The 26,501-nt window shown below is 43.1% G+C and overlaps 2 protein-coding genes across 2 annotated transcripts in view; both read left to right on the top strand.

Moving 5' to 3' along the window:
- Positions 1 to 26,501, top strand: part of LOC311499740 (uncharacterized protein) — a 420,449-nt gene that overhangs the window by 247,635 nt on the left and 146,313 nt on the right. The gene's annotated exons all lie outside the window — the stretch shown is intronic.
- Positions 1,443 to 26,390, top strand: LOC311499355 (uncharacterized protein; the record flags this gene model as incomplete). The annotated part of the gene is made up of 8 exons (XM_084560311.1): positions 1,443 to 1,590; positions 2,051 to 2,180; positions 7,738 to 7,807; positions 25,542 to 25,656; positions 25,809 to 25,919; positions 26,032 to 26,145; positions 26,269 to 26,290; positions 26,358 to 26,390. The coding sequence occupies exons 4-8, from the start codon at positions 25,589 to 25,591 to the stop codon at positions 26,388 to 26,390; spliced, it is 348 nt and encodes a 115-aa protein (XP_084416437.1). The 5' UTR covers positions 1,443 to 1,590; positions 2,051 to 2,180; positions 7,738 to 7,807; positions 25,542 to 25,588.

Here is a 26,501-nt window from a genome sequence, read left to right as displayed (position 1 = left end):
TTAATATAATATAACCATTTCAACCGATTTAATACTCACATCTTCATGATGAAAAGCGCCACTTATGTCACTCTCCACTTGATCTCCTCCTCGGCTGACACTGACAGCAGTTCTACTACTGGCAAGAGCGTCTGGCTATGCTGTTGTCGAGTACCTAGATTCGGCGTCACTGTGAAAAATGTTGACAACTTTTGTAGCTTTCATAAAAACTGCTTATTTTCCTCTCGCCTTCTCCTCTTCTCCGCTCCACTGGTATAACACCGCTTCTTTGTTCTCAATTCAAAACAACTCAAAAAGTTTGGCTGCGCAACAATGGGGTAAAAAATAATAAAGAGTAATGACAGAAAATATGGACCATTATGTGACTTTAATGCAAAAAAACAACAGATATTTATAACAGTAATGATTTTAATGGCACAGAATGATATGGTGAAGATGTTATGCAACATTACAAAGAGTTAACATTTTAAAAAGAGTTATTTTTAACAGTTTTTGATCATTTTTTGAACATATTTTGTAACAGATAATAAACAGATAACATAAAAAGATTTTAAAAAGTTAAAAAAGTTGATTTTACAATCATGTCTGTAATGTTATTACTTTTTTAGCATGTAACAGATTTTTAAACAGATCTTTTAAATGTTAAAATGTTAAAAAGGTAGAAAATGATCTGACAACAAAACTATTATACGGAAAGCATGTAAAAATTTCAAGACGTAATGTAAGAACTATTTCAAGCTGATTTTTTTTTTTTTTCAAAAAACTCCTTTATTATTTTTTACCCCATTGTTGCGCACTGATAACTTCTATATAAAATCATATTTTTAAAAAATTCAAAATGCTTTTCAGTTTTAGGCTCATATAGAGTAATAAAATCAATATTAAAAAAATCTTGACCATTTTTTTCATAATGTGTGCATGAAAGGGTTAATGAATCCAGTTCAACCTTTAAAACAGAATGACTAAATGTTGATGGAGGGATTTCTGAAGCTCTCTGCTGAATGATCTGATTCCTCTACAACAGCGCCACCTGCTGGAAAACCTGCATCACAGCATGAAGACAGAGAAACTTGTTGTTTTTTTTTTTCTCATGGAAACAATAAAATAAAATAAAATAAAAATAATAAAAGATGTATTTCATGTTAGAGCAGCTTTTATTATTCTTTTTATTGGACTTTTCTGATTGATTATAATTTTCGGGGCAAAAGAGAAAAAAAGAGGAAAAAAGAAAACGTGAATCTTTCCAACTTAAAGTAGAAATATAAAGTAAAATGTAATTATTTCAGTAAACTCTCTCCAGCTGGAGTTACAACCTTCAACAATGTACTGGACTCTGTACAGGAGAGGAGATGAGGTGTGTCCAAAATCTCATCAGATTAAACTCGATTTGAGTTTAAGGCCCCGCCCATTAAAACTACGCGTGAACGGAAGAGAATCAGCTTCTTTCCTCCACACACGAAGGTAGAAAGAGTCAGTAAATCAACCTGAGGTGAGTTCAGCAGGTGAGAGTCCAACATCTGTAAATGATTAACTGGATCATCATCATCTTTCTTCATCTTTAACCGAAACACGGAGGAAACGTGGCCCCAGGTGAGAAACCATTTCAAGTTGATCAAGTTAACCTGGTTTAAACATTTAATGTCATTAGGGGCGGACTTACCATTAGGCAAACACAGGCAATTGCCTGGGGCCCCGAGATTTCCAGAGGCCCCCAAAGGTCTCATAAAAACCGATTAATAAAGGTTTCTTCGATTTAAAGCAGTTATTATCGTTTTAGTCTTAATTCGCGTGCTTACAAATACATAAGAATGCTTAATCCACCATGATCGTTTTGACTGCTCCCCCTCCCTTCTCATGCAGTGGACTATACCATGTTACTGCGCATGTGCAGGCTTGATCAAGGAAGACGGCACCAAAACAAACTTTTTGAGTTGTTTTGAGTTGAGAACAAAGAAGCGGTGTTATACCAGTGGAGCGGAGAAGAGGAGAAGGCGAGAGGAAAATAAGCAGTTTTTATGAAAGCTACAAAAGTTGTCAACATTTTTCACAGTGACGCCGAATCTAGGTACTCGACAACAGCATAGCCAGACGCTCTTGCCAGTAGTAGAACTGCTGTCAGTGTCAGCCGAGGAGGAGATCAAGTGGAGAGTGACATAAGTGGCGCTTTTCATCATGAAGATGTGAGTATTAAATCGGTTGAAATGGTTATATTATATTAAATGCTGATTAATGTTCTTATCAATTACAGTAAAGGCGTCGAGATGATTCACTTGTTAGATAATAATCCTCAAGAAAGATTTTAAGGACTTTATCTAGCTCAGGAAATGGGGAGAATTTTCTCAAATTCACACTTTTTAGTTGATTCAAACCCTGTGTTTGGTGATAAATATTATTCACTGGACAGGGGGACATATAAAAACGGTTATGTAACTAGTTGCAAGTCTTAGTGATAAGGCGCAGTTTGAAGGGTTGAGGCAGGAAATGATTCAAGGCATCTCAAGCATAGACCGGTCAGGGCTACCAGGGAAGTTAAAATTGTGGTGCTGGCAATTTGGTTTACTGCCCTGGCTAATGTGGCCGCTGACGGTGTATGAGGTTGCCCTTTCAAAGGTAGAAAAGTTGGAAAGAATGATTAATTCATTTATCAGAAAGTGGCTTGGTGTCCCACGCTGCTTAAGTGACACAGCCTTGTATGGGAAAGGCATACTGGAGCTCCCAGTTACCAGCTTAACAGAGGAGTTTAAGTGTGCTAAAGTTAGACTGGAAATGACTCTTACTCAGTCAAAGGATCCAGTGGTTAGGAGTGTAGCGCCTACTGTTAAGACAGAGAGGAAGTGGAAGGCAAAAGAGGCAGTGCAGCAAGCACAGGCAGCTCTTAAGCATAGGGGTATTATAGGCAATGTACAGCAAGGGCGTGGAGGCTTAGGGATGTGTGCAGGGAAACCTCTGCGGAGCAAGGCATCAGCAGTAGAAAGGAGAAAGATGGTAGTGGAAGAAGTACAGAAGCAAGAGGAAGCAGTTAGATGCTCGAAGGCAGTGTCGCAGGCTAAGCAGGGTCAGTGGGTGAACTGGGAGAGTGTGGAGAAAAGGAAGGTGAAGTGGAGAGAGCTTTGGAGCATGGAGGCTAGCAGGATTAGATTTATGTTAGGGGCTACTTATGATGTGCTGCCAACTCCCCAGAACCTAAACCAGTGGGTAGGTGAGGATAATGCCTGTCCACTGTGCACTTGTGTCTGCACGCTTAGACATATTCTGACAGGTTGTAAGGTTAGTCTTTCCCAAGGACATTATACCTGGCGTCACAACCAGGTACTGAAATGTTTAGCAGCTGCAATTGAGGAAAAACAGGTGAATGTAAATTCCATGGCCGTTAACAGAGAGAATAGATGTATTAAGTTTGTACGGGAGGGAGAAAAGGCTAGACTATCAGGCATCAGGCATAACACGGGACAGCTAAGAGTAGGAGGAGCCTGGCAGATGAGAGCGGATTTAAATGGACAACTGGTTATTCCAGCTGAGATAGTTAGCACTCGACTACGGCCAGATCTGCTGTTGTGGTCTGAGCCAGAGAAAGTAGTTTATTTCATAGAGCTGACTGTCCCGTGGGAAGATAGAGTTGAGGAGGCTAATGAGCGAAAAAGAGCTAAGTATGCAGAGTTAGCAGCAGATGCAGAGCAGAATGGATGGAAGGCTTTTGTCCGCCCGGTAGAAGTGGGTTGTCGTGGATTTGTGGCAAAGTCGGTGATTGCTCTGCTGAGTGAGCTGGGCATACGGGGAAGAAGCCAGAGGACTGCGGTATGTAACATGTCTCGGGCAGCAGAGAGAGCGAGCGATTGGTTATGGGTGCACAGGAAGCATGCTAGCTGGGGAACTAGCTAAGGTAACGATGGCCGCATGTAGGCCACGGTCGATTTGTTTGTTACGCGATTTGTTTGTTTGCTAGCCCGCATCAACGGAGCGAATCATGGTAGATTTGTTTGTTTGTCTCGTGGTTATTAGTTGCTATATTAGTTGTTGATAGACATTGAATGGTGAGGAAGACAGGGTTGTGCAGTGGCGGTGTGGAGGGGGGTGACTCCAGGACGCTGGAAGTCACCGTTAAGCCTTCTTGAGGTGTCGTGGGCCTAACTTAACGAAACATCGGTGAAAGGAGGTGCCCACTTGAAAACCCCAATGACATGCTGCATACTGCTGTTGTCTTCATGTTACTTGGTAGCTATGGTTAGCTGCTGAGCGGGACATACACCTGTGTACATAACAGGGCCTCTAAATGTGTTTTGCCTGGGATTTTGGCACAAGGGATTATAACATCTTATCCTGTGTAATACTGAAAAGTAACCTAAGCAGTCAGATAATTGTAACAGATTTCAAAAGCAGGACAAAGTGGTCTAAAGTATTTACTCACCTTTTGTCGAAATTTAACTAAAATACAGCACTTGTACAAATCTATTTAGTTACGTTACGTTACCGGGTACAAGATTAACAAAAAAAAAAAAAAGTGGAGGAACACAAAGAAGAAAAAAATAAGAAAAGGGACAGAGAAAGGGAGATGAAGAAAACATCACAAAGAAAAAAGGGAGAGAAAGAAAAAGAAAAGGGAGAAGGAAAGAAAGACAAAAAGTAAATTTGATAAAATGTTAAAATGTTTGTTATCATAATTAGTGCCGAGTGCCTATGACACGAGGCAACTACTCCCATAGTTTCTCATTGAAATGAATGGAGAAGCCCGAAAAAAGCGGCAACATTCCAAAATGTCCAGCTTGGCTTTGTCGAGCGATTACTCGGCCATGCTTTGTAGTAGAAACTTGCTTGGAAGTTTGTACGAGGCACGGGAAGTGTAGCTTTCTCTTCCTGAAAACAGCGTTTCGATACCTTTTACGGTTTGGTCAGGGTCGCAGTTTACGTTTTGGTGAAATTTTGGGAAAAAAATTAAAAATCAGCGTTTATAATGGGGCTCTATGGCCCACTCTAACCGTCACTCTAACTTCAGATTTTCTTCGAAATTCTAAAAAAAAAAAGTTTCTCTCTGATCCTGTGGCCACAGTTTTTGAGGTACAAAGATAAAAAATACATAAAAACGTAGGGATTTTTGTTGGCTTTAAGATGGTGTTGGTTTGATTTGTGTGGGACGTACGGTTTGGACTGGAGGCTCCTCTGAGCGAGGAGTGCGGCGACAGCTTTTCGAATTTTTCCCCATGTGTGTGTATGTGGAAATCGAGAGGGATTTCTCGACGATTTTTCGTGTCGCATACTTTCTTTCCAAAACGACTACGGCCACAATTTTGGCGGTACGCGCGTGGCAACAACACTAAATTGTAGAAAACCCTTGGCTGACGCTCACGATGTGTTTGTTTTCTCGATAGCACTTGTAGTTTTTGAGATATAAGATATAAGCATTTGTTCGGAGGGCAAATCCTAGGGTGCACTTTCCACCTGACCGGAGAAGGAGCGGCAGTTGACCCTGGTAGCCATGACAACCAGACCCAAACCAGCTTACACACGTTCACACACGCAGCTGCAGGGGACGAGTGGCGGGAAAAGAGTTCTCAGTGGATAACAGGATCTGCCAAAACATTAAAACCCCCCAAACCATTACTGCAGTACTGTAGGGAGCCAGAACCTGACATTATGACCCCCCCACTCCAACCCCCCACCTCCCCTCCCACTATGGCATTACAGACACAGACTGACAAAACATTAGGGACTCTCACAGCATTACATTCACTACAGTAGGGAGACAGCCCCTCCCCCGTCCCAAAGCACTCGCAGGCGGTCAGTCTCACAGTAGCCCCGCGCAGCAGCAGTCAGAGCAGAGAGGAGACCCACGGCACTCCGCGTCCTCCAGACTGCAAACGAATGGCGCATGCGCAAAGCTGCCGCTGATCGCGCCCTGGTTTACAGAGCGGGATATAAATGTTTCTTCCCTGTCATACTAAAATAAATAATAAAATAATAATCCATTTAGATTGTTAATTTTGTCAAGTTAAAACCGTTTATACAAAAAATGTTAAAAATGTTCTAGTTATGGCAAAAAAATGCTCATGTTTTACTGTGACTTGTAGGCTCCTTAGTGGAGCACAAGGTTCGAAACTAAACCAAACTTAAGAAAAAAAAAAAAAACTTAAGTAACTCTGCCAGTGTCTCTTTAAAGTCACTTTGCCAATACCAAGCCCGGATAAACGAGGAGCGTTAATAATACAGGACAAAATTATTTTTTTTGTGGCTAGGCAAAGCATGAGTCATGAAATTATTTTGAGAGGTGATGGCCTATTTCAATGGCAAAATTAAAAAAAACAAAAAAACAACCAAGAATCAACAGAAGAATGTTCATTTGTAGTTCTAAACATATCTAAACACAGCATCCATCACAATCGACCTTTGGCTAAGCCCCGCCCCCCTTAGTTACTGTTGCTACGTCCGACATTCTCTTCTGGGCTGTGGTTTTCTGGTTATCTATAAGGCTCTGGTATCAATATCAAGGAGCAACACTGTTCATGCAAAGCTGGGTACGTCTCTATTCACTTCTATAATCGTTATAAAGAAGCAAACGGAATAACGTTACGCACGTATAACGTTGTATTTCTTCAGCGTGTGCTAGCGTATCAACAACTATGCAACTTAAGCTGTAACGGTGATGTTTTGGTTAGCTCCACAGGGTTTTGTGCGCACATCATTGGGTTTATCCATACCCTGGATATATACCGACAGTATAGCCTGCCGAGACCGAAAATATGAGACGCCTGCGTTAAAGTCAATGGAGCACTGTGAAAAAGTGTCGGACCCCTGTGGGAGCTCTCTTGGCTGTGATTGGTCAATCTACATTCTAGGGCGGGGCTTAGCCAAAGGTCAATTACATCCAAACGGCACATTATGCAAATTAGCCGATGACGTCATTTAGCGACTTCTAGCGACTTTTAGGACAGCCAATAGCTACTTTCCTTACTGAGGAGTTGGCAACACTGCTCCCTCCCTTCTCAGTTGGTGCTTTCACTCATTGAGTGAATGACAACTTCTCAGTCATGTTTGACCTTTTCCTTTATTTTAAACACAAATTATATCTGGCTGCTTTGCTGAAACTCCTGACACAACATCCCTGACCCGTTTCCTTCACCTTATTAGCTAAGTGAATTTCTAGAATTATCCATATGTTAAGTGTTTGTGCCCAACATAGCTCAACCAGCATAGCTCATGTATGTTAGCGAGCTAGCGGCGGCTAACACGGAGGTTAGCCGCCGGCTAAGATGGCAGCAATGACTTTTATTATTAAAATGATTATGTTTAATGATCAGTTATTATGATATGCTCGTTATTTCAGTTGAAGCCATTTGATTTTACTTGTTGTACAGAATGTATTTTGTGGGTATTGTGAAGCTATACCACACTAAGCCAATGCTAAAATGAGTGGCTAGCGCATCATGCTAATTGCTAACATTTGTGGTTAATGCTTTACTGCCATGAGTAGCTAGCGTGCTAGCCGCTCGTGGTAGTAAAGACATGCTAATTGCTAACATTAGCGGCTAATGCTTGACTGCATGTAAAGACATGCTAATTGCTAACATTTGTGGCTAATGCTAGAATTAGTGGCTCATGTGTGTAAATATACATGTTAAAAATTACTATTTGAGGTGTGCTTTTTCAATACAGAACCCCGGGAACAGCCCACTCGGCACTTCAAAAATTTCCGCGGGAATTTTCAAGTTGACCTTGTTATCTTTTGTGGTGTCTTCTTTTTTTTAGTAACACAAGATACAACAGTATCCAGGCTGAACCTAGTTGCTGCTGTCCACATTGAAGACCTTGTGTTGAGGTGAGAATAAAACTTTTGTCAGTGCAGTACGAGAATGTGGAGGGCCCCAATGACTGGGTTTGCCTTGGGCCCCCAAATGACTAAATACGCCCCTGAATGTCATTTAAAAACGATGCGGACAAACTTCCAACATGTGGTGTTTGTAAATGACTTTAATCAAATGAGATCAGACTGGTTTCCTCTCTAACGCTGCTCTCCTGACTATTAGTTTCTGTTCATTTAATCCCAACCCAGGTAGCAAAAATTGTGCGGTCCGCAATCTGCCCCATTAAGGCTAAAACACTCGGCCGATCCTCGGCGTGAATCTAGGTCCGATTGCTCTGCGAGCGCTCTGTTTTAACACGGCTCCGCAATCGGGCCGTGCGGGCCGTCCAATCCAGTTCCTTGTTTGGTCTTATTAAAAGTTATTTATTAATAAATAAAAGGTATTTTTTTTTATCGTGTCAGGTTAATACTAAAAGAACTGAGCAACCGTTCTTTATGCAAGCCAAACTGAAAGTAAAACAGCACAAAGACGGTTTTCATGTTTAAAGCTTCTTTTTTTTTTTTTTTTTTTTTTTTTTTTTTTTTAAATTGGACCACACGTCACTTCCTTCTGGTAATTTAACTTTTGTCATATCAAACGACAGGGCTGTGATTTAGGCAACAAAATTAACTGTAACGGGACTAAAGCATTATGATTTCTCCTTTTTAGTCCAAGGACATTACTCCATTACCACCATAAAGACATCCATCCAGACGTGTGTAATTTACTTGTTATAAGAAAGCTTTTCACTAGTTCACAAGGTTTTCAACATTATTGTGACATCCCATGTACACACAAACACCTGTGTACATAGATGAGAGAGAGAGAGAGAGATTATTTTTTTTTTTGATTTTTAAAACAACACTTACATTTACATTTTTTTGCAGAACAAACAAACAGTTATATGATGAATAAGTTCAGTTTAGGAATGGTGCAAATATTAATTCTAGGGATGGGCAGAACGAGGCTTTGTGAAACAACGAAACGTTCGAAGCAATTGCGCCGGAATTGTGTCGAGGCTTCGAAACAATCCGACACACGTAACTCCATGGTGACATCTAGTGGCCTGTTTTGCTAACATCACATTTTGACCATGAAGCACAACTGCTTCAGACAAAGAACATAAATAACCGTCATGGAGCGCAATGTTTCGTCAACCGCCATGTGGTTCAGTGGTTAACTCACATGCACTCGGCCTGAACGGCCGAGGTTCGATTCCCTGCTGATGCTTAAAATGTCTGAACTAGTTTATCCCTAGATTAAATTGAGCATTTTATACATATCTGCCAGTTACAGATGTTTTGTTATTTCAGTTTCATAGTATATTATCCTTTGGGATATACTCAAGAAAAATGTTACAATGGTTTTAAATTGTATGCTTATGGCCCAGGCTTTTTTTTTTGGGAACATGTTGTAGGGAAATAAAGGATAAATTAATGAAGCAGGTTAGACTAATCAGGTTCAACATGGGAAAAATAAACAACAACACATTTGTATGTCAACATAAATTTTTATTTAAGAATAACAGTTGTTCTGCCGTCTTGGCATTTAATCTGTTTCTTGTTTTGGAGTAAACCTCCCCAGCCTTGCCACCAGGTGAAACCAGTTTGAAACACCACGAAGCCTCACTTAGCCATGGTCACGTGACATGGGCGTTTTGAACCACACTTCGAAACACTTTTCGAAACACTTGCGTTTCGGAAGCTCGACTCTGTTTCGAAACGTCAGCTTCGAGCGTCACACCCCTAATTAATTCTCCATTGATCACCTTACACAGCAGCTCCTTATGAGCCCACTGCTGTTTAAACTCATCTATGTTTCCTGTGACTCTGTGGAAGCCAAACTCCAGCCTCAGTCTGGCCTTCACGCTGGACATCCACAGGGTCACAGGGTCAACACTCGGCCCACCCTGCAGTCTGTGTCTACGAGTCAAGTAAATGGACATTTTTGCTTCACCAATTAAAAAGTTTAGGAACTGGCACTTTGCTGTTTCTGTTCTTTTAAAACCAACTCCACAAATGAATACAGGAACAGTAAAAATAATACCAAACAGATTAAAAACACCGGTTAAAACATTAAAAATCTCTGCCAATCTCCTGCACTCAGTAAAAACATGAAAAATGTTTTCGATCAGACCACAGAATGGGCACTCATTTACAGCACTAACATTAAGAACAGATAAAAAGGCGTTGGCTGTGATGGCACCATGTAAAATCCTCCACTGGAGATCTCCGGTTCTCTTTTTTAGAGGAGGTTTATACAAAGTTCTCCACTGTGGGCTCAGCCCCCCCAGCCTCTCAGTCCACACACTTTCTGCTCTGTCGTTCAGCCACCTTTTATTGATGGTTTTAACGCAGCTGGCGTACAGAGTCTTCTTGTCGGCCTTCTGCAGGCTCAGGTTTTTCTCTTCACTATGTTTTAGAAAAGGCCCGCTGAGTTCTGTGAACCCGGGGCACAGGTGGATCTCTGGGTACGGGTCTGTGGGGTCGGGCTCAGCTTCTCCTCTGCTGTATTTGAGGAGGAGGACTCTCTCCTTCTCCGTCAGCCTCTTCCTCCAGAGCTCCAGGATCCTCTGTGTCAGCCGGGCGGAACGCACCCCCAGCACGGAGCTCAGAGCCCGGCCTTCCGTCAGCGCCGGTCCTGCTGCATCTACCAGCTGACTCAGGCAGACGGTGTGGGAGCTGCACAGCGCCCCCATCAGCCCAGGCACGGTGCTGCAGGACACGTCGAGTCTGGCACCACAGATTATCGGCTCCTTTAACAACCAGTACAGAGAGTCACACTTCTCACTTCTCTTGCAATTAAACAACGCCCAGGATTTAAAAACACCCTGATAAAAAGGAGGTAACCCACCTAACTTCAGAAATTTAAAGTCAGTTAAAAACAGAGCAGCATCCAGCCCCAGATTATTGACACGCCTGAGTATACAGCTGGCTACGTCTCTCCACACTAGATCCTCAGGTCCAGTCAGGTGTCTTTGGATAAACTGGAGCCTGAAGGTGGCTGTCCTACTGGCCAGGTGGACCAGGCCCTGGCCCCCCTCATCTCTGGATAAAAACAACACTGACTGAGGTATCCAATGTAATTTATCCCAAAAGAAAATTTACCATCTTAGCCTGGATCTGAGCAACGAGACCTGATGGAGGGTCTAGACAGGCTAACCGGTGCCATAGCAGGGAGGCCACCAGGTTGTTCAGGATTAGGACCCTCCCTCTAAAAGACATCTGTGTGTGGAGCCACCTCCACTTAGCCAGTTTACTGTCTACTTTTTCTAAAATATGTTCCCAGTTTTTCTTCTCAATGTCACTGTTTCCTATGTAGATGCCGAGATATTTTAAGCCTTCTTTTTTCCATGTTAGGCTTTGAGGGAGAACAGGGAGACCTTCACGCCACTCGCCAACAGCAAGGCCCTCGCTCTTCCTCCAGTTCACCCTCGCAGACGACACAGCGGAAAGTTTTTCTATTACCGAGTTTAAAGCACACACATCCTGCTGATCTCTAATAAAAACAACGACATCATCAGCATAAGCAGATAAAACCACACTGCTGTTAAAACCAGGTAGAACCAGACCTTGAACAGATTACCTTATGTTCTTTAGGAGGGGCTCCAGGGAGAGTGCATAGAGCAGTGGTTCCCAACCTTTTTTGGGTTGTGACCCCATGTTGACGTCGCTAATTTCTGGCGACCCCAGAGACATTTTTTTCCTAGAATTTGTTTTTGATCATGTTTGTGACTAGCCAGATTACTGCACAAAGTGACATTTTATTTTCCCTGATCACATGTACAGTTAGGCGAGCTTGTCTTTCCAAGGCTGAAAGTTAATACTGAACAAACAATCTCTCAAACAATGAATTATGAGAAAAGAGCTACTGAGCTTAAACTTGCCAAAGTGAAGATTTGGACGATGGAAAGTATTACAGTGCTTCCTTTTCAGTTGGTCATGTCTTGTATTATTATTGTCTCAACTCACCACATTTAATAAAATAATCTTAATGGGATGGCTGAGCCTGCACACCTCGCTGCAGCCTTTCAAAGTCAGGTGCTGTAGACAGAGCGCATCTCAAATCTGACGTAACATCCAGTCGGGAACGGTACTTTGATTTCATACACGCATTCCATTATCCGGTAATTACCGGCCAAAGTCTGGTAACTGCTGATGTCTGGTATTTTTAACCCCGCCGGTCAACATGTCCCTCCAAGCAAATTTTTAATTTTATTAAAATACGCAATTTTATTGGTCATTTTGGCAAAGAAATTTCAAGTAAGGACGAGTCGGCTCCTGCTACAGCTCCAAGTTAGTTAGGATTTCATCAAGCGCGCAAGGAGACGCCGCCGCTGTAATGACAACGCTATGTGGTTATGGAGGCTTGAACAGCCAGTGAAGTTCTCATCAGAGATTTCAGCGAAATCTACCCGGAGTGGACTAAACTGGCCAAGATAGTCTGCGTGATCCCCTTCTCCAGTGTGCCAGCAGAGAGAGGTTTCTGCAGAACCGAATCAAAACAGCGCTGCAGCAGAAATTCAGCTGCTGCACACTTAGCGAAAATGCGTAAAAAGTTAATAAAAACGTCACTTTCAATAAAACGATTATAAACTGACATGCTTTAAAACCATTCTTAAATAGCCTGCATATCATTGAGCATTTTAAGATCAATAAATTCAGATAATATTTGACCGGAATTTCAAACATTTGTCCGGTAAATTGAAAACCTGCCGGTCACGTTGTCCGGTGCTATTGGATACACTGAACTAGTCTAGATCCAGCTTCACACAGATATGTGTTTGCAAAAGGAACCGTTTTAGAGCACACAGTGAGATCTCTGGTTAATTATCTCTTGCTCCAAACCAGAATTCTTCCAGAATGTAATCGCTGATGCGCTTTCGCCTGTGCAGTCACGTGATCGCAGCCGTCAATCAAGATGCGCCAGGTCGGATGTTTTCATATGCTTGATTTGATTTGAACTCGATTTATATTCATGAAAAGTAAAAGAATACAGTGGTTTAAGATTGTGTCTGTGGTGTTTTTAATTATAATTTTAAAAAGAATAATAAGTAGTTGAAAAATATTTTTATCAGTAATTTTTTTTTATCAATTACTAGACATTTCAGGCGACCCCATTTGAATTCCAGGCGACCCTACGTGGGGTCGCGACCCCAAGGTTGAAAAACACTGGCATAGAGCATCCCATTTGAATTTGTGAGCAGGATACACCTTAGCAGCAACCTGTTGAGTGTGAGACAGCACACTAATATCTGAGGCACACCCCTCACTGTCACTGTTGTCAGACGGAGCTGCAGCACTCAGTCTATCTGCCAGACGTCCAGCCTTTCCACCGGCCTCCACAGTCACCACGTTTCTCCTCTTACAACGCTGTTTGAGGGGAGCAGACTCCCACCCAGCTTCACAGATCTCCATCTCTGCAGCTTCAGCTGCTGCTGCTCCTCCCTCACTCAGCTCACCTGTTACATCGCCTGCCTTTCCCTCCTTACGTGCTTCACACTGATGACCTGTTACTTTATATTCTTTATCCGCCTCACCAGCCTCTTTCACTTCATCTACTTCACCTGTCTCATCTAGTTCACCTGCTATGTTGCTTTCCTCCCCTGCTTCACCAGAAAACTCACCTGCCTCCCTCTCTACCTCTACTTCACCCCCATCTCTGCTCACTTCACCTGGAATGTCACCTGTCACCTCACCCATTTTTTCACCTCTTACCTCTTCTCTCTCACTACCCACCTCAGTGCTCTCTGCAGCCTGGCTCTGTATCTCCGTAACTAGTTGTTTCTCTGCAGCTCCTACATCTTCTTTGCACCCCTCAGTTCCGGTACCTCCACCTGCAGCAGTGGATAAACGCCGCGCCGCCGGAACGGGTCGGCCGACGGCAGCGGCAGCCACTGCCCTCCCACACACCGGAGCGGACAACTCCGCGGCCGCCGCCGCCGCCGCGTCACCGTGATACCTGTCTCCACCAACCTGTTCACCTGCTCCACCTTTACAGGAACAGGACCACTGCACTGTTCATCCAGGCAGCAGATCTCACAGATCCGTGCCCGATGATCTCCCCCACAGCCAGAGAAACCTCCTCCACGCTGCACGGAGAGCCGACACCAACTTTGATGCCGTGCTTCCGAGTCAGCACGGAGAAGACGCTACTGGGCGCCATGCCAGCTCTTCAGAGCGTGACTGACAAACAAAAGGACTAACAAACAAACACTAAACTAACCCAAAACCAACCAAAACTACACTCAAACTAACACAAATATATTCATACACACACCACACCACGAAAAAGCTGATCAAACGAGATAGAAACCGAGAAAAGACTCAAATTTCTCCTCAATTTGCTCCGCAGCTCCTCAGCTCACACTCCACTCAGAGAGAGAGAGAGAGAGAGAGAGAGAGAGAGAGAACACCATCTGCATGTGGCATTGACTGTGTCTCAAATCGCGTACTTCTGCACTTACAATACCTAATTTGAGTACGTTAGGGCGTTCACACTGAAAATTCCAACGAGACGAAGTGCACTGCAAGTACCCGGATGGTGTACTCTTAACGGTCAAAAAGCTGAGTGTGGAACGCTGCACACTTTCCACCCTAAACGGTAGCCATCTTGGCTACGAAGCGGAAGGGGAGGGACTATCAACACAATTCAAACTTGCAATAGTGGCGGCTGATATCGGCGGCAGTGATTTGGAAGCGGTGGTGGAGCAGTTTTACAGGTCCATACAGATGTCAGTTATAATATGACATTTAATGAAAATGATCTATATTGCTGTTTTACACGTAGTACTATTAAATTGCTGCTCGATATACGCTCGCGGTCAAAATCAAAATACGGCGTTAGTCATTCGTCATTTCCGGTAAGTATAGGCGTAGCACCCGATTTGAGACGATACTACCTTTTTGAAAATTACGCACTACGGACGTAAGTGCATAGTGCTCATAGTGCATGATATCGAAGTGTACTGACGAAAGTACGCCATTTGAGACACAGTCATTGTTTACAAAACTTGACCGCAGGTGACGTAAGCTCCGCTAGCTAGCGTAAAACACAAAATGGACCGGTTTTAAATAAAAAAGGGACAGAAACGAGCACCAGACGGACAGACACACAGTGTTGTAACGACTAGTGGAGTGGATGAGGGAAATGCACATTTGCAAAGGTGACTTAGTATGTTGTCATAAAAGTGGCTCGCCTTTTGATTTTGCAATGCCAATGTGGCTCTTGTGAAAAAAATAGTGAGGCTCACTGGTCTAAACCGATGCGAACGAGTGCTGTGGGGGAAAAAAAATGGGTCCGTTGGTCATCCGGATGCGTTAAAAAAGTTGAGCTCGTACGACAGGCAATGGAGGGTTTCTATCCAACAATCCAAGCAGAAAATATATGTAGTATACTTATGAATAAAACGTTGCTACTATGGCGCTTAGCAGTTATTCTTAGAAAAGAAAAGTTAGACATGGAGGTAGCTAACTCTAATAAACTTTTCAACCTGCCAGTAGCACCTAGCCTGCATTTAGCAAGGTAACGTTAACGTTAGTATTAGCTGTAGTGCTACTTCAGTTTGCGCCATAAAAGTACAACTAAGCCAGCTAACATTTTGTTCCACTTTATTTTGTTCCACAGATAAAAGACTATGCTCGTAAATATTCACGTAAATTGCATTCAATAAAAATGGCTCTAGCCTACGAAACCATGAGCTAACAGCCCAGCTAGTCTACGTTAGCTAGAAGCTATCTAGAGCTAAATAGTGTTAATGTTAGCTAGCTTCGTTCGCGCCATAAAAGTCAGTGGCACTTTTTAATATATTACCCCCAACTTAGACTACATTACTCAGACATGATAAAGAATCTGTTGTTGTCCTAATTAATAGATTCTAATAATTCTAATTCTTAATTGAATTTGAGTTCTTAATTCTTTCTTTTCGTTTCATCTGGAGGGAAGGACATGTGGAAGGAACTAATAACGTTAACGTTAGTTAACGTTACACAGAACAAAGTTTAAACAGATCGATATTATAAAATAGTAACATTTAATCAGCAGCAGTTCGAAATATGTAGAATTAATATAGGATGTTAAGGGAACTCGACTGAAACTATGCTTGCGGGAAAATGTTGATGCTTTTTAAGGAAATGGAACACAAGACTTACCTCAAGTTCACGCAGGATCGAAATGATTCTAGTCAGGCGTTGAGTTTTATCCACCAAGTTGTGCACACGTCACTCCAGTGATGAGCTGTGCTGTAACCGTTGAAATCGGCGTGGTACTGGTAAAAAGTGTCTAAGCCGAGCGCTCCATATAGGCTACTGGTAAAAGGGTCTGAGCCGAGCGCCCCATGTTTAAAAATTGAATTGGCCAGTAAAATGAATTGCAGATGCAGACTCATGTTGCTAACAAGACGTTGCACATGTAGGCTACCCATCCCAACTCATGTAAACACAGGATTATAATCCAACAGTTACATTTTAAAAATGGTGTTGGTCAGTAGAAAAATATTTTGGCCGGCATTTAGTTTCTGTAACCCACCATTGGTAGACGAGCCAAAAATTAACAAAGTTGTAGATCTATGTGCGGTAGAATCATGGGGGTAGAATGCCTGCCTGCAGGTGGCAAAATGACAGTGGACTTCAGTGGACTTCAGGAAGAGACCCCCCTCAACATCTCCTCTCACCATACTCAACAGGACAGTCCCTACAGTAGACTCATTCAGGTTTCTCGGGTCCACAATTTCACGGGACCTGAAGTGGACCTCCCACATAGACTCCATAAGGAAGAAGGCCCAGCAGAGGCTGTACTTTCTGCGTCAGCTCAGGAAGTTCAACCTGCCTCAGGAGCTGCTGATCATCTTCTACACTGCAATAGTCCAGTCTGTCCTGACCACATCCATCACTGTCTGGTTTGGATCCTCCACCAGGCAAGACAGGGACAGACTGCAGAGAACAGTCAGGTCTGCAGAGAGGATCAAAGGTACTGACCTTCCCTCCATCCAGGACCTGTACCGGTCCAGGGTCAGGAAGCGGGCCAGTAAAATCTCCACTGACCCCTCACACCCTGGTCACAATCTGTTCAGACTCCTCCCCTCAGGCCGGCGTTACAGAGCGCTGTACGCCAAAACTAGCCGTCACAAGGACAGTTTCTTCCCCCGGGCTGTCGCCCTGTTGAACTCTGAGCAGTCACAGAGTGTGAGTCCATCCACATGAACATTAAACAATAACTCTGCACTGTTGTATATACTCACTGTAAAATAATCCTGGTTTGGTGTATATACTATCCTATATTTTATGTGTACAGATTCAGATTTATTTGTATTTTTATCTTATTTTATTTATTTTATTTTATTTTATTTCACTTATTTAAGATGCTTCTGTACCAGAGAGAAAAGTTGCCGGAGTCACATTCCTTGTATGTGTCATACTTGGCCATTAAAGCTGATTCTGATTCTGACTTGGTCTAATTGCGGTTGCCACGACTCAGCCGATACCGCGACTCAGCCGACAGTGCCGCAGGTTTTATGGAAGTGGCCCGCTTCTAATTGCTAGTGCCACGGTGCATTGTTACTCTAGCCTGACGAGCCAGACCCACATTAAATGTAGGGTTTGGGCCCTCAATTATCCTAATAGATATTAAATAGTTCTTGTTGCATCCTGTTTTTTTTTGTTTTTTTTTCTGAGTTCGCCTACAGGTTGAGTTTCTTCTGCATTAATCATTTTTAAGCTGTGGATCAAACTTTTGCCGTATCCGGTTGGCAAAACTCCAAATACATCCTTCTTTTGTAAGAACGACCTCAGTGCAGTTTCTTGTTCTTTTTTCAGAGAAAAGCTTAACTTCAAGTCTTTCAGAGTGGCGGTCAAAGCCGATTCGAAAGAAAGTTGTTCACTAGCAGCAGCCATCGCTCTGGTAGTTCTAGTAGGATGGGGAATTCACGTGTAATTCACAGAACTTATGGTCGCAGGTCAGTCGTCATCATGTTAAGCCCGCCCACCGACTCGTGATTGGCCCGGTCCATCTTGGATTTTTCGAAATCTCAAGTGAATGGAGAGTAACTAGACTGACCCTGGAAGCAAATGTAATTTGCTGCCGCTAGGCGCGCGTCTAGATTCTAGGCTATTGTTACTCCACTGTATCCCCTGAGAACTGCAGTGACCCCGTCCTTGCCGGTCGCCGACGGGCGTGGGGTGCGAGGGCCCGTTCAACGCTTTAATTTATCATTGTTATTATTCGTCATCATATTTTATATTTAAATCCAGTGACAGAAATAAAAACAAGTGTAAAATATTAAGACTGTATATTAAGACTGTTTAGTCAACTATATTGTACAGTCTTTAAATCTTTCTGTACAGTCTGAATCTGTTTAGGAAACACCAAACAGTTGTCTATATTCTATAAGAAAATACCAAAAAACATTTGTCACATTTATCATCGTGTTTTTTTTTTTTTTTTTACAAAGGTTTTTAATGAAACAATTTTGCAATGGTGAATCAAACTAAGACACAAAAATAAACATAAAATAAAAATGACTAGGAGTGACAAAACCGCCTTTGAAGGATTTTGGTCCAGTCTACTGAGAAAGCTTCTTATCAATGAAGCAGCAGTGAGGGCGGAGGTGTAGTGGTATAAAAAGCTGCGGTACCAGATAACTGTGTGACAGTTATTTGGTATCCTGGTGGCCAGTCTTGGTGACCGAGGGTACCTCTATTCTAACTGCCACCATCTTCACTGCCACAGACACCACATAAGGTAGGCTATATGGAAAAAAAAAAACAAAAATATAAAAAATGCATTACATCAGTACAATTTTAACAGTCATGTGTTACCACATTCTCATGTCCTTCATATCTAAGCAAGATTAAATGATGAACTGATTAATATTGTTTCAATAATGTTTCCAGATTAGTGTATTAAAACAGACAGCAGTGTCTATGAAAAACTCCTTATTCAGACAAAATGTATTACTGAAGGATAAGCATCACTAATTAATCTGACCTGCATTTTTGAATGTCTAAATGAAATCTTCTGTGTTGGTTTTAGTATTAAGGGTCATACCACCTGCATGAAATAAACCAAACTGGGTAAAGTCACTAATCTGTGCCAGGCGTCAGCATTTATCAAAATACTGTAGCTATAAATAAGTGTAAACATTATTGAGTGTAATGTACGGTTGTGGCGGCTATGATAACATGATATTTTCCGTGCTTACCGCGTGGACTGTCCCGCTGCTCCAGCGCTTCACTCGGACTGTACTACCTTTCTCTACTGGGTCAGTTATGACCTGTCTGGAGCAGTGGGCGTGTACTGAGCCTGAGAAGAAGAAAGCGCTCAGGTTGAATGTTGTGTCTACAAACTGTAACGAACAAACCTTAATTGACATTACACACACACCGTCTGGACTGACCTTAGCTAATGTTTACGTCCCAGCAGCACGAGCATGACTGCACCCTGACGCACTTATACATTCTGCTGCCTGGAGCCGGAGGCGCCGCGCATAGCCTTTTAAGCTAACTTTCTTCGAACAACTCTCATTCCAAACATTAAATTAGATTGACAAGATTACAAACAAAAGCTTTAAACTTACCGAAATCAACATTAGAGCCAGCCTTCGGTGAGAGCACTGGGTGGTCCACGTGCACGGCTTTGACCTCTTGCGTTTGAATGAGTTTGGCGCTAGCAGTAGATGCGCGCTAACCGAAAATGGACATGCGCACTGGGCTGCACAGCTCTGTAACTTAAGTCTCATACCACAAACCATGCTACACACTCAGAAAAAACAAGTTCATATAAGTTAATGAAACAAGTATGCGGGTAAAAAGTGCAGTAAACTCAGTGAGAGAAAGTAAACTTAAAAAAATAGTATGAATTAAGTTAAATGCACTAATTCATCATAAGTCAGGACATTGTTTGCATTTACAGTGAGAATTAATTTAAAGTATAAATATAAGTATAAATTATTTCAGTAAACTCTCTCCACCTGAATTTACAACTTTCAACACTGTATTCTTCTTGTTTCATGGTCAGTTTTATTCTGGGGGCGAATCACGGTAGATTTGTTTGTTTGGCTCGTGGTTCAGTCCGCATCAACGGGGCGAATCATGGTAGATTTGTTTGTTTGTTACGTGGTTATTAGTTACTATATTAGCTGTTGATAGACATCGAATGGTGAGGGAAACAGGGTTGTGCAGTGGCGGTGTGGAGGGGGGTGACTCCAGGACGCTGGAAATCACTGTTAAGCCTTCTCGAGGTGTCGTGGGCCTAACTTAACGAAACATCGGTGAAGGGAGGTGCCCACTTGAAAACCCCAATGACATGCTGCATACTGCTGTTGTCTTCTTGTTACGTGGTAGCTATGGTTAGCTGCTGAGCGGGCCATACAAGCCAGCAGCGTTTAGTTAATGTTTTACAATGTCTGAACTATGCTGCTCAATGGGCTTACAAGCCAGCAGCTTTTACTTAGTTTATGTAGATTATAGGTTAATTGTCATATTATATGACCATAGGTTAGGTAGGGTCTCTTAGCTGAACAGGGCCTCTAAATGTGTTTTGCCTGGGATTTTGGCACAAGGGATTATAACATCTTATCCTGTGTATTACTGAATGCTATATCTAGCCTAGGCTAGTGACTGTTGCGAATAGTGCAGCTGACTACTAGGGAAAGACCTAGTGACAGCATGGAAAGACAGCTGACAGGAGGGAACAGTCCCCACCGGGGCTACAATGGGTTAGCTGCTCATTGTGGCAGTAGCCCAGGCTTTAATAAGCCATGGGCTACACCCTAACTTGCTACAAAGACGACTAATGCTAAAATACCCCTAGAGTCAGCGAGAGCAGGGGCGGAAGATGACTCAGTTTGGACTGACACGGCTTTTGACCCAGGAATGAATTTGACACCGAGTAGGCAAGGCACGTTAATGGAAGCTACTAGTTCAGATGGAGATGGAAAGAAGCAGCAGGTTTGTGTGTGTGGCTGGCAAAAGATAACAACAGTAAAGGGCCTCAGAATCCACCAAGGGAGGAAAAAGTGCTTGGCAGAGGGAACACAGGGACCCCGCATTGATAGCTACTTCTTAAGAAGTGCATTAAGTCAGTCGGTTGAAGTCCAGCGACAGGAGTTAACCCACAGTTCGCAGGACATCAGTACCCCTAATGTTGAGGCAGGTACAAGCACTGAGGCAGACAGAGAGGCCAGCCAGCCAAAAAGGGAGAAAATTAGCGGTCAGAAAGCAAGGATCAAATGGCCAGGTGCATCAGATATTAGGCAGTGGGAGGACATCAATAGTGATTTGGTTAGTGTACTAGGTAGACTTAAAGGGACGGCAGAGAGTAAGTTGGAGAAAATGGGAGATATTATTTATGGTTATGGTAAGGAAAGATTTGGTGTGGTTGAGAAACAGAAGAAACAAGAGGGACAGGTGGTTAGATCGAGGCGTCAGCAAGAGATCGATAGGCTCGTACAGGAGAGGAGACTCCTTAAGAAGCAGTGGAGGAAAGCTACAGCTGAAGAGAAGGAAGGTATTGATTGTTTACAGGCAGATGTTAGGAAGCGATTGGCAGCGTTAAGAAGGGCGGAGAACATTAGGAAAAATAGGAAAAGGAAAGAGCGAGCTAGATTAGCATTTTATAAGGACCCATTTAGGTTTGTGAAGTCACTATTTAGTAAGGAAAAGAATGGTAGCCTCACGGTACCAAGAGAGAGGCTTGAGGAGTACTTGGAGGAGGTGCATAAAGATACGGACAGGTTTAGAAAGTTGGCACTACCCTCTGATATTCCACCTATTGGTGAAATAGTTAGCCAGTGTGATGACAGCCCACTAAGGTGGAAAGAGGTTCAAGAAGTGGTACGACGTGCAAGAGCCTCTTCAGCCCCGGGACCTAATGGGGTCCCCTACCGGCTGTATAAGAGTGCACCAGATGTGCTGAGGTTCCTGTGGAAATTGATGAAAGTAGTATGGAAGAAACAGGTTATTCCCAAGGCATGGCGCAGGGCAGGGGGGATTTTTATTCCCAAAGAGAGGGACTCATTGGAAATAAGCCAGTTTAGACCAATTAGTCTGCTTAATGTTGAGGGGAAGATTTTCTTCAGTGTTGTGGCACAGAGGTTGTCTAGTTACTTGGTTAAAAACAGACTAGTTGATACGTCGGTGCAAAAGGCTGGGATCCCAGGCTTCTCTGGATGCTTAGAGCACACCAGCATGATTTGGCACCAAATTCAGTTAGCAAAGCAAGAGAAGAGAGACCTGCATGTTGTATTCTTAGACCTGGCTAATGCTTTTGGGTCAGTGCCGCATAGTTTGTTATGGGAAGCATTTGACTTCTTTAGAGTTCCAGGCAGTATAAAAAACTTAGTCAAAGCCTACTTTTTAGACATTCAACTCTGCTTTACCACAGCAGAGTACTCTACAGCATGGCAGCAGCTGGAGGTAGGCATCATGGCAGGGTGTACAATCTCTCCACTAGCCTTTACAATGGCAATGGAGGTTATTATTAGGGCTTCCAAATGGGTGGTAAGGCTGCAAGGAGGGCTTCGCCTCCCCCCAATCAGGGCCTACATGGACGACATGACGACAGCAACGTCAACCGCTCCTTGTACCAGAAGATTGCTGGATAAGCTAAATAGCAACCTGCAGTGGGCTAGGATGAAAGTGAAGCCTATTAAATCTAGGAGTATTTCTATTGTTAAAGGAAAGGTAGTAGATAAGAAGTTTGTTATAAATGATGAGGTAGTTCCCACAGTGCTGGAAAAGCCAGTGAAGAGCTTGGGAAGATGGTATGATGCAAGTCTTAGTGATAAGGCGCAGTTTGAAGGGTTGAGGCAGGAAATGATTCAAGGCATTTCAAGCATAGGTAGTCAGGGCTACCAGGGAAGTTAAAATTGTGGTGCTGGCAATTTGGTTTACTGCCTCGGCTAATGTGGCCGCTGACGGTGTATGAGGTTGCCCTTTCAAAGGTAGAAAAGTTAGAAAGAATGATTAATTCATTTATCAGAAAGTGGCTTGGTGTCCCACGCTGCTTAAGTGACACAGCCTTGTATGGGAAAGGCATTCTGGAGCTCCCAGTTACCAGCCTAACAGAGGAGTTTAAGTGTGCTAAAGTTAGACTGGAAATGACTCTTACTCAGTCAAAGGATCCAGTGGTTAGGAGTATAGCGCCTACTATTAAGACAGGGAGGAAGTGGAAGGCAAAAGAGGCAGTACAGCAAGCACAGGCAGCTCTTAAACATAGAGATATCATAGGTCATGTACAGCAAGGGCGTGGAGGCCTAGGGCTGTGTGCAGGGAAACCTCTGTGGAGCAAGGCATCAGCAGTGGAAAGGAGAAAGATGGTAGTGGAAGAAGTACAGAAGCAGGAGGAAGCAGTTAGATGCTCGAAGGCAGTGTCGCAGGCTAAGCAGGGTCAGTGGGTGAACTGGGAGAGTGTGGAGAAAAGGAAGTTGAAGTGGAGAGAGCTTTGGAGCATGGAGGCTAGCAGAATTAGATTTATGTTAGGGGCTACTTATGATGTGCTGCCAACTCCCCAGAACCTAAACCAATGGGTAGGTGAGGATAATGCCTGTCCACTGTGCACTTGTGTCTGCACGCTTAGACATATTCTGACAGGTTGTAAGGTTAGTCTTTCCCAAGGACGTTATACCTGGCGTCACAACCAGGTACTGAAATGTTTAGCAGCTGCAATTGAGGAAAAAACGGGTGAATTTAAATTCCATGGCCGTTAACAGAGAGAATAGATGTATTAAGTTTGTACGGGAGGGAGAAAAGGCTAGACCAGCAGGCATCAGGCATAACACGGGACAGCTAAGAGTAGGAGGAGCCTGGCAGATGAGAGCGGATTTAAATGGACAACTGGTTATTCCAGCTGAGATAGTTAGCACTCGACTACGGCCAGATCTGCTGTTGTGGTCTGAGCCAGAGAAAGTGGTTTATTTCATAGAGCTGACTGTCCCGTGGGAAGATAGAGTTGAGGAGGCTAATGAGCGAAAAAGAGCTAAGTATGCAGAGTTAGCAGCAGATGCAGAGCAGAATGGATGGAAGGCTTATGTCCGCCCGGTAGAAGTGGGTTGCCGTGGATTTGTGGCAAAGTCGGTGATTGCTCTGCTGAGCGAGCTGGGCATACGAGGAAGGAGCCAGAGGACTGCGGTTAGCAACATGTCCCGGGCAGCAGAGAGAGCGAGCGACTGGTTATGGGTGCGCAGAAAGCATGCTAGCTGGGGAACTAGCTAAGGTAAGGAAGGCCGCATGTAGGCCTCGATTTGTTTATTACGCGATTTGTTTGTTACGTGTTTTCGGCCCGCAGCAACGGGGCGAATCACGGTAGATTTGCTTGTTTGTTACGTGGTTCAGTCCGCATCAACGGGGCGAATCACGGTAGATTTGTTTGTTTGGCTCGTGGTTCAGTCCGCATCAACGGGGCGAATCACGGTAGATTTGTTTGTTTGGCTCGTGGTTCAGTCCGCATCAACGGGGCGAATCACGGTAGATTTGTTTTTGTTACGTGTTTCAGTCCGCATCAACGGGGCGAATCACGGTAGATTTGTTTGTTTGTTACGTGGTTCAGTCCGCATCAACGGGGCGAATCATGGTAGATTTGTTTGTTTGGCTCGTGGTTCAGTCCGCATCAACGGGGCGAATCATGGTAGATTTGTTTGTTTGTTACGTGGTTATTAGTTACTATATTAGCTGTTGATAGACATCGAATGGTGAGGGAAACAGGGTTGAGACTTCCAAAGAGACTTTGGACACACCTCATTTCCTTTCCTGTAGAGTCCAAGGGCCTTGTGTACGAGGGGTGCGTGAGCACAAAAACGTTCCGTACATACTCGTTCACGGAAAAGTTCAGATGTATCAAGAGTGAAATGACCGTGAACTTGTATGTGCCTCACGCCAACGTCATGTCTGGCGTACGCTGGCTTCTACAGCTGGTGATCCTTTGGAGACACTTAGAGGTGATGCTGGGAAACTGTCATCAATGTGAAAACTATTAGTCCGACCGATCGGGACTGTGCCGGTCGACCCTGAGCAGAGTTCGGAGTCGGAGTTAACCTCATGTCAGCCAGGTATATCAAATACCCACAATGCATCTGAACAGGTCAGCATTAAAGAGACGGTTTTCTGAATGTAATCAGAGCTATGGGCTGGACACACATTGATATAAAAGAACCATCACATGATGAATTTGTAAATGTCAACAGGAAACATTTTCATTCGATCAATGTACAGATCATACGTGATGCGCAAATGCAAGTAACCACATTTTTGGGCACCTCCACTCCAGCGAGTAGCATCTCCAATTCGCTTTCTGTGAAGTTCTTCTTTTTTCCCGTCTTATTCATTCTTTTGTTTTCGTTTTCTGATCGCACAGAGAGGGGAATCTCAGGTGCAGGGTCAATTTAAACATAATTTACATATTTAAAGAGGGTATGGACAGGGAGGGGTCGGGTACGCTCGATTGGAATGTACAGTCGTATGAAATTTGGAAATGTCTGAAATTAAGTTTGATTTGTCTCAGCTGAGTGTTTATTTTATGTCTATACTGCGTCTTTCAAGATGAAAGAGAAATGGATTTTCAGTTCTTCTATATGTCCTGAATATATAGAGAATTAACAATAAAAATTAAAACCAAACGCAGAAAATTATATAAATTATCTCCATGTGATTACTGTTTCACTCTGAACTGATTAGAAGGAACATGTCACTGTTAAAATGTTATGTCTTGTGTTTGTAGGAAGATCTAACAGCAGACATAAGACTCTCCTGTATCCAGCTGTGTCCATGGAGAGAGACCAGTCTAAGAGTCGACCTGTTGACTTCAAACATGGACAGAAGTCAGCTGATCCAGGGTAAGAGAAGAAAAAATACATTTTTCTCTCACAAAGATAGGACAGTGATAAGATAGGACTTTGTATTTAATCGTTTAAAATTCCAATTAAAGAAACCAGGAAGAATTTATTCAGTATGTGTGATGTGTTAATCCAGAAGTTATGTTTAACAGAATCCATCAGCGACCACATTCCTCTGGAATCACATCAGTGCCCAGGAAGAGAGACAAGTCTAAGAGTCCACCAATTAACTTCAAACATGGACAGCAGTCTCCTGACCCAAGGTAAGGAAAGAAAGAATACATTTATCTGACAGAGATAGGACTTTGAATTTAAGGTTTGAAGATTCCAATTGTTAAATTCAGAATGTGTATTAATCTGCTTATATTTTAACAGGATCCCTCAGCGAAGACCAGATCCCTCTGGAATCACATCTGTGTCCATGAAGAGTGACCGGTATAAGGATCGACCTTTTGACTTCAAAGATGAACAGCAGTCTGCTGATCCAGGGTCAGTAATCAGAGCAATGTTTGTTGTTCTCATATCGTCTTTCTGCCATCAATGACAATGATAATCGACATCAAAGTGTATTTCTTAAAGATAATTGTTTAAATCAAAGATGTTTCTCCACAGACTTCAGCAGCAGATCTCAGTGGTTTCCAGTGATCATCATCACAAAGACCTGGACTCCATATTCATGGTGAGTAAATGTTCAATCACAGTTACTACTGTTAACCTCAACAACCACAAACTAGTATTCTGGTTGGAGAAGTCTTCATGTTGAATGCTGTCAACAAGCAGCCTTTCAGATCAACATGATTGTGTTCTGATCATTTAAGTTGGATTATTATTCTGTTCCAGCTGCT

The sequence above is a fragment of the Chelon labrosus genome, assembly GCF_963514085.1.
Source record: "Chelon labrosus genome assembly, chromosome: 14".
Taxonomy (NCBI): domain Eukaryota; kingdom Metazoa; phylum Chordata; class Actinopteri; order Mugiliformes; family Mugilidae; genus Chelon; species Chelon labrosus.
Note: the sequence above shows the minus strand (reverse complement) of the source record. Positions and strands in the feature narration are given on the sequence as shown.